The sequence below is a fragment of the Ipomoea nil genome, unplaced genomic scaffold (genome assembly GCF_001879475.1).
Source record: "Ipomoea nil cultivar Tokyo-kokei standard unplaced genomic scaffold, Asagao_1.1 scaffold1769, whole genome shotgun sequence".
Taxonomy (NCBI): domain Eukaryota; kingdom Viridiplantae; phylum Streptophyta; class Magnoliopsida; order Solanales; family Convolvulaceae; genus Ipomoea; species Ipomoea nil.
The window spans coordinates 202,518-211,447 of NW_017618197.1; the positions used below are offsets into that span (position 1 = coordinate 202,518).

The following is an 8,930-nucleotide window of genomic DNA, read 5'->3' on the forward strand; positions in this document are numbered from 1 at the left end:
CACATTAGCTATTAATTCAACAATTATTGCTCGAATTCAGGCAAGGATAGCATCAAAAAACATAATCAATCCAAACCATTTCATCAATTGCACTATATAATATTTGATGTTATAATTTATATAATTATATATCGATCTAAATATTCTTAAAATGTAATAACAAATCCATTCCGTGCATAGCACGGGTGAAAATACTAGTTATTATTATTAAGTTAATTCCTTATCCTTATTATTATTAAATAGTAATTTTTGGAAGGATTTTCCTTTTTAACTGATATCTTTATTATGACCTTTTTTTTGCACAATCATCCGTTTCCTTTTCCATTTTCAATGTGTGTGTGTGTGTGTGTGTGTGAGAGAGAGAGAGAGAGAGAGAGAGAGAGAACCTCAGCTTATCCAACTCTTATCACTATTCCATTAATACAAAGAGAACCTTCAAGCCTTGAACACCAAGCCGCCCTTGAACTTCTCTGGTTTTTCAACTCAACACCAAGTTTACTCCAGTCTCTTTTTACTTCTACCGAGAGATATAAGAGTTTGAAGATATAAATTCTTCAATCTCCAACTGAGAGAACTTGGTTTCTTGAATTTGAATATTGAACTCTTGTTGAGCAGCACAAGTCTCTTAAATCTGGATTTAGCTCTTAAGCTTTTGTCTCTCTCACTGGTCACACTTGAATATTACTTAGAATGCTTTGAACGTTTGTTAATTTCTCTTGAATGGACCAGCACATTCTTAAGTCTTGAATGAAGGTATTTATAGGCATTTTGAAGAGGATCTGTTGGTGGGAAACTTATTTCAAACGTTTATTACTCAACAGGTAGTGACCAGTGAATTTTGCGGAAAATAGCTTTATCCGTAAGACTTTCTAGCCATTAGACCACTTAATTTTCACTAAACATATCATTTTGTTTTGCACAAATGTCTAGGCTTTTGAGAAAAATCTTCCTTGGGATGTATAGCTAGGAATCTCTTTGCTTTGGACACATTTTACCATAAAGCACTAGTGTTTTAAGGTTTCAAACTGTTAGCACAGAGAATGTCTTGAGCAGTTCTTTTCGAGTGGTTAACTTTCACCATTCGAGTTAACATTTCGAACCTTAATACTTTGCTACCTTTCGGTTATGAATGGTTGTGATTACCATTCGTTCCTTCTTACACCTCTTTTTACTCGAAAGATAGGCCAGTCCACCATTCGGCATTTGCAACCTTTCTGTTTTGAAATCTTCTACTCTTTGTCTCGTCGACTAGAACTCTCTTGATCTTCCATTCTTCGAAGTCTTCTCTTGGTTGTCTGAAACGTAACCATTTGATTCAATATTCGGAGTATTTCGAATTTGGGAATAGAGTTCCTATATATGTCTAAAAGATAAAACAAATTGGGGACTATGTGGTCTAATGGTACCTGGGTTGGATGGGTTGGACTTTTATTTAAAAGGTTGTGAATTCGATCCTTAATGCAGGCGTTAGGTTGAGAAAGTATAATGAACAATTTCAAAATAAGCTATTATTAGTTTTAATCGTCGATAGAAAAGTTGTTGCTTTTTTAATTTTAAATTTTTTAAATAATAAGAAGTTACAACAAGCTATTTTTTTTTAAAGTCCAATAAGCTAATTAATCAAACATTTATATAAATTGTTTAGCTAATTCAAACAGCTAATAATGATCAAATAGATCAAAATTTATTAATAAGCTAACTATATTACCAACCACGGTGATTATATTGCATGGACGTACAAAGTTAGGGGAAATATTAAATTAGCTTAGGCTAGCACCACATGTGTATCAGTGTATATTATAAGAAGGCCCAAAGGTGGTTTCTCCAACCTCTTTGTTTAGACTTCACTTCTTCTTCTCCAATCTCCCTCTGCAATCATCTGCGTATAGTATCGATGATGTAGCCACCAAGATGGGGAGGAGAAAAGATCACAGAGCCACCAAATCCCAAACCCTTCCCTCATCTCCGACCCACTCCTCATCCTCCTCCGACTTCGAGTTCACCGTCGCCCTCACCCCTCGCGGGGCCGCCAACTCTTCTTCTTCTTCTTATTCCTCCGCCGCCCTCTGCCCCGCCGACGAACTCTTCTACAAGGGTCAGCTCCTCCCCCTCCACCTCTCCCCCCGCCTCTCGATGGTCCGCACGCTCCTACTGGCTTCCTCCTCCACTTCCTCCTCCTCCGACACCACCACCACCGCCTCCCGCGACTCCACCGGCAGCAGCTCCAACGACTCCCGCTCCTCCTTCTCCGCCGCCGACCTCCTCCTCCTCCCCCCTGACTGCGACTCCTCCCGCCCCTCCTCCGCCGCCGAAGAAACCGATTTCTCCGCCTCCGCCGCCAAGAAAACCTCCAAGTACCACTTCTCCCTCTCCAGATTCTCTTCCGTTTTTCGGAAGCCCCGCCACCCGGATCCTCCCCACCCCACCACCGGATCCGTACAACCCACCCCCTCCCCCGTAAAACGCCTGAGCAAAACCGCCAGAGAAGTCATCGGAAAGTACCTCAAAAAAGTCAAGCCCTTATACGAAAAGCTCTCCCAAAACCAAAAGCCGCCGCCCCCGCCGCCCCAACACAAAACCAAATCTCCCCCCGAACCGAAAGAAACCGCCGTGATCTCCCATTCGTTTTCGGGGAATTTAAGGTACCCGAGGAGGAAGAGCTGCGTGTCGAGCTGCCCGTCGTCGATGCGGTCGTCCCCCAGCCACTCCGGCGTGCTTTGCCGGGCCGGGTTCACCCCGCCGCCGCCGCCGGTGACTAAGTCGGCGTACCCGTCGGACATGTCGTCAATGGAGGAGCTGCAGAGCGCAATACAAGGCGCCATCGCGCATTGCAAGAACTCCATGCTTCAGCCTCCCACAACTACCGCTACTAGCAGCAACAAGAATATCGTGGTCAGTAATGAGATTTGACAAGACTTCAGGGGTGTTAGTAGTAAATAAATTTTTTTCAAATTAATCAAGTTTTTTTTTTTTTTTTTTTTTTTTTCCTTACGGGTGCAATCGAATCGAATCAATTAAGAGTTACTCAAACTCAGATCAAATTTGAGTTTTTTCTATAAGTAAATCGATTCTCTTACACCCGTATGGAATTGTGTTGTTTAATTAGGTGTTGGATCTGCAGTAAAAATTTACTATGTAACACTTACTATTGACTGATCTCTGATGATATTAACTTGTTTTTGGATTAATGATTTTTATTTTTACTTTTTGTATTTTTTTTGAATGAATGGATCTTGATCTCTGATGTTTATTTTTCACGTTGCATGTGAGGTTATTATGGATCACTCATTTGGAATTGAACTTTTATATTTTGTTTTATTGCATTGGTAATTGGACTGTCTTGGAATCTAAACCCAATCCTATTTGAGTATTTGGCTTCTCACATTTTTACTGTCTTGGACAACACTTTGTACTTCTTAAATGTTCCTACTTACATATCATATAATTAATGGGTTTTATGGATTGGTTGAACTATCAATTTTTAATATTGGAATTAAGTATAAGTGTCACTACGTTCTTAGTTCAATGGTTTAGTATGTAATATAGGTAGATTTGAACCTCAGCGGTAACAATAAGATATTTTATGCATACTAGTATTTGGCCCTTGTCAGTTGATTCATTAGTGAGCAGATCTTTTGTGCGCATCAGCATTTGATCCTTATCGGCTGATCCATTAGGGATTATGTTCAAATTGAGCAGTTCCTTTGTGCGCACCGACATTTGATCCTGTCGGCTGATCCATTAGGGATTATGTTCAAAGTGAGCAGATCCTTTGTGCGCACTGACATTTGGTCCTGTCGGTGGATTTATTGAGTCAACATGATTTATATCCTCTCAAATGTTTTTTCGGGCTGGAATTCAACATTGTGAGAGAAGGAATTAAGTATAGGTATTTTGAGTCGAATTGATTGATTGCACGCACCGTTTTTATTACCTAATCACCAACATTTACCTAATATTCTTTTCTACCTAATTGATGTTATTGACATGACAATTTGGAATTTGGTAATTTACTGAACTAAAATTATGTTGTACACTATCAATCAATCTGATTTACCATATGAATTAAAACGGAAACGTACCATAATTGCGACATATGCGTGCAAGATTGGGCGATCAAAATTTTCCAAAGTTGAATGAAGAGCCGACAATGACGGCTGCCTTACTTGTGTACTCACTACTCACCATATTGATAGACATCAAAAATGGAGGTCACATTGTGTACTCACACAATGACTTAAACACATGCTTTTTTTGCCGCATGATATTATTGGTTCAATATCTATTACCAACATTGTGGAACAGAGATAAGTTCATGTGGTCTAGAATAAAATTTTACATATATCCAAACTAATTTTACCCGAACCGAATATATAGATGTTCACCCCTACCAATCGTTATATCGTGTGCATCAGGGCGCACATAGCACTGTGCGGGGGCCTCCCAAAACGACGTCGTTTTGTTAAGTTGTTAAAAAAAATATTTTATTTTGAATGCACCTAAACTCATAACAGAATACACATAAATTTTTAATTGAATACACATAAATTTTTAATTGAATACACATAATGAGGTTTGGTCTGTTCGGATGAACAAAGTGATGTCAGTATGAAACGCGCGCGTTTTGTGCCTGGACGCACATTGCTATGTGCGCCGTGGTGCATGATATAAATTGCCCACTGAGGTTGCATTTACAGAGGTTTTTTTTTTTTTTTTTTTTTTTTTTTTTACTCTATTACAATGTAGTATCTGTTCATAACTATTTTCTCAAATTATTAAAACACAAAAAGTTAATGCCGCCTCCACTAAGACTTAAACCCACGACTATTCATGTGAAAGTGCAACCATAGTGTCATTAAACCATAAGATCTTGACGCCTTTATAGAGTTTAAAATATAGTATATCGATAATCTTGAAGCTAGACTCTCTTTAATTTAAAGGCGAGTTTATAAAATACACGATATAATCACTAATTTAACATGTAATTTCCAAAATTTGGTTGGAGTGAAAAAACTTTTTTGTGGGTTGATTTAGAAAATGGTGTGAAAGATGATTTGTTGCGAGTGCCCGAGAATCTTCCATGTGCCGCTTCTATTGGGATTTAATTGTACTCTCACCCTTTTCTGGCTCACATTTATTATAGGAAGCAACCTTGCATTTTCTTTGGATTATTTTAAATTATTATTTGGTCTTCCCTTACCCAATTTTCTTTGGATTTTAAATTATCATTACCAACATAATAATAATAATAATAATAATTATTATTATTATTATTATTATTATTATTATTTATTTCACTTTGCATTCTTTGATTGATGCATTATTTTTTATTTATATGGTTTTTTTTTGGCTTTTAGTGTTTGGTTGTTAAAAAAATGTTTTACTTGTAATCGTTGGACTTAAAATTTTGTTTAACTTTTAGTTTAAAAATGTCTAAAGTACGTATCACTTTATGAAATTTTTTTATCAAACTTTATTTATTGCATGGGAGGACAGTTTTGACATTTTTAATTAAAAGTGGAATGAAGTGTTGAGCACCAAAAATAGAGAGTTAATTCTACATTTATTTATTGAATATAATTATATTTTAAAATTGGAAGACCGGGGGGGGGGGGGGGGGGGGGGTGGTGGCGACACTTAAGTCCCAAACTAGTGGCACCATAAAGGAACTCTTCAAAATCTAGACATCCTGAGTGGTCCTCCATCAGCACTTGCAAAACACCCATGTCTTTCCAACTGCTTCTTTGTTAATTACATTCTTAAATTTAGTTCTTAGCTAATAATTCCATTGTATTTTGTCATTGACATTGATGATAACTCCAAATTTAGTTCTTCATTGCCAATTATGTCTATTTTTATGAAAAGAAAGAGCACCAAAAAATTTAACCGTAATTGTTTATAATCATATGACGTGGTAATAAAACTCTGTTTATTCCTTGATTCCTAAGAATTGAACATCCAACCTGCATTTAAAAAGAAATCTATTTATATTATCACATCGAAGGTAAAGAATCACTATTGGAAATTATGAAATTTCCAACTACCTGAAAGTTATCTTAGGGTCCGTTTGGAAGGCAGGAAAATGACTTCTAGAAAATGAGTCATTTTTCAGAAGTCATTTTCCTTTCCTGTGTTTGGCTGAACAATGGAAAACCGTCTTTTGGTGTTTGGTTCATTTTCCAGAAAATGATGAAAAACTGTCTTTCAATTAAGGAATTAAATCTCTATCATATGCCAATCCTACAAATTTTAGGAAACGTACATCCGATCCGATCCGTTTTGCATCAACTTAAACCGAATTTACTATTCCAGTAAACATGTGCTCAAAACATTTTCCAGTACATGAATCACAGAACAAAGAACAATCATTCCTAATAAGCTGCTTTTGACAAATAATCTTATCCTTTGATTATGACAGAGCATTATGGAGTTAATTTAGTGTGAGGAACTCACTTGTATCATTAGAAGCGCTAAAGGAAGCGAAAGGCTTTGACGAGCGGCGAGAGGTCGCAGGCAGCAGTGATACACGGCCTGCGCGGGCGAAGGCTGAGGGAGAAGGGTTGCGAAATGCGCAGACGTCGGAGGGGCGCAAGGAGGCCATTGATTTTTCCGCTTCTGAAGAAGAAGTGAAGACTTGGAAAACGACTTCCCCAAAAATAAAGGGGAAGTCATTTTTCGAAAAATTGCCTTCATTTTTCATTGACTTCTCCTCATTTTCCTTTGACCAGTCATTTTCAGGTGGTCGAAAATTCCATAATTTCTAGTAGTGAATTTTGGCAATAGTTATATCATGGGATATGGTTCACGTAATAATGTGAACCAAGTTATTTGTAATTTTTCTCTTTCAATTATTTAACTTAAATTTAATTCAATTTTTATATATATAAAAAATTAAATTAATTTTTTTTTTCTTTCTGTATAAATAAAATTAATATATAAAAAATCATTAAAAAGTTTAAATTGAGATCTTTTAAATGATGTCCATATTGATTTTTTTTTTTTAATTTTTAAATAAATCTATAGGAACATATAGCCACTACTATAAGTTCATAAATCACTAAATTACTAAAAGTTCATAAAATAATTACTACAAATTTATAAAGTTACCTTTGCAGGTCTATAAAGTTACTATTCCAAGTCCATAAAATCATTGTTGTAGGTTCATAAAGTTACTATTGTAAGTTTATAAAGTCATTACTTTAGGAATGAAATTATTATTGTAGGTTCATAAAGTCACTATTCAAGATTCATAAAATTGCTACTATATATAATATATTCATAAAATCAGCATTATAAGTTTATCATACAATTATTGAAATGATATATTAAAAAAATTAATATAAGTGTCATTTTAAAAATTTCAACGAAATATTTTTAACCATATATTTTTATATATTAATTAATTTATATAAAAAGAAATAAAAATAATATATTTAAATAATAGATTGATCAATGCTATTTTTATGAACCTACCATATTATTTTAGTGTACCAGAGTCGATGATGTAATATGGACCAATTTCATATATATTTTGCTGAATTCTTGTGAAAATTTTTTACACATATAGTTTGTTCCTTTGTGAAATCTAATTACTACAACTAAATAAATATCTTTACAATGGTAAAATCGTTAAATTAATGTTTGCCAATTACCCTTAAATTTTACTAAGATAAGGCCTACCTGGTAACAGATGATTAAATATGTAATTTTTTTAATTAAGCGCCCCGTTTAGAAATTTGAAAAATGTTATTCAGAAAATGATTTCTAAAAAATAATTTATTTTTCTGAAAATAATTTTATTTTCTAACGTTTAACTGAATGCTAGAAAACTATCTTTTTCTGTTTGGCTGAAATTAAGAAATTTTATTTTTTTGGGTTCATTTTCTTAAAAATGAACATATTATTTGTTACTACGTATATAATAATAATAAGCGAAAAGGGCCAAATAGGCCCTTCGACTTTACACAAAAGTGCAATTAGGGTCATAGACTTTTTAATAGTGCAATTAAGCTCATAAACAAGCTATTTTTGTACATTGAAACACCGAAATTAGTATTTGACCTACAATAGCTGGTCACTCAACTCAGACATCGCTTTGGCGACCATCAACGGTCACCGGTTGTCTTCTTCAACAAAGAAAGCGACCAATTGGTTGCCTTGTCCAGGCAACCAAATGGCCGGAGAGGGCGTCCAGTGGTCGCCTTCTTCAAAGAACGCGACTAGTGATCAACGGTCTATTGACGGTCGTTGATTTTTTCTCTTGTGATGTCAATGGTTGTTTACGACGGTCAATGGTAATTTATGACGGCTAATGGTGGTCAACGACAGCCTAAATACTGGTAACCTGTTGGCTACTGATAAATTGTGCTTATTTGATTGATTTTAGCTTGTTAAAGTGTTCAATTACACTTTTAAAAAGTTTAGGGATCTAATTCTACGTTTGTGTAAAGTTGGAGGGTCTATTTGACCATTTTTCCTAATAATAATAATAAGGAATAAGGTTCAAATTGGCCACTGAACGTAACCTGAAAATGCAATTAGACCACTGAACGAAAAAAAAAGTGCAATTAGGCCACTGAACACTCCAAAAATGTGCAATTTCACCTGACAGCAGGTTACTCTCAATTTTAGCAGGTTATCTGCTTACGTGGCAGCTGAGTTATCATTTTTAATAAATTTTAAATATTTTTTAATAAATTTTAATAATAAATTTTTATTTAAAATTTTTTTAAAAAAATAAAAATGACTTTATTTTATTTTTTTGTTTATTTATTTTTCAATTTTTTATAAAATTTATTATTAAAATTAATTATTAAAAATTATTTAAAAATTATTAAAAATGCCAACTCAGCTGCCACGTAAGCAGGTAACTTGCTAAAATTGATGGTAACCTGCTATCCGGTGAAATTGCATACGTTTGGAGAGTTCAG

The 8,930-nt window shown here is 34.8% G+C and overlaps 1 protein-coding gene across 1 annotated transcript; it reads left to right on the plus strand.

The window, feature by feature from the left end:
- The first annotated feature begins 1,784 nt into the window (after positions 1-1,784).
- Positions 1,785-3,244, plus strand: LOC109192108 (probable membrane-associated kinase regulator 1). Its single transcript, XM_019342709.1, has one exon. The coding sequence runs from the start codon at positions 1,912-1,914 to the stop codon at positions 2,908-2,910; it is 999 nt and encodes a 332-aa protein (XP_019198254.1). The 5' UTR covers positions 1,785-1,911; the 3' UTR covers positions 2,911-3,244.
- Positions 3,245-8,930: the final 5,686 nt, after the last annotated feature.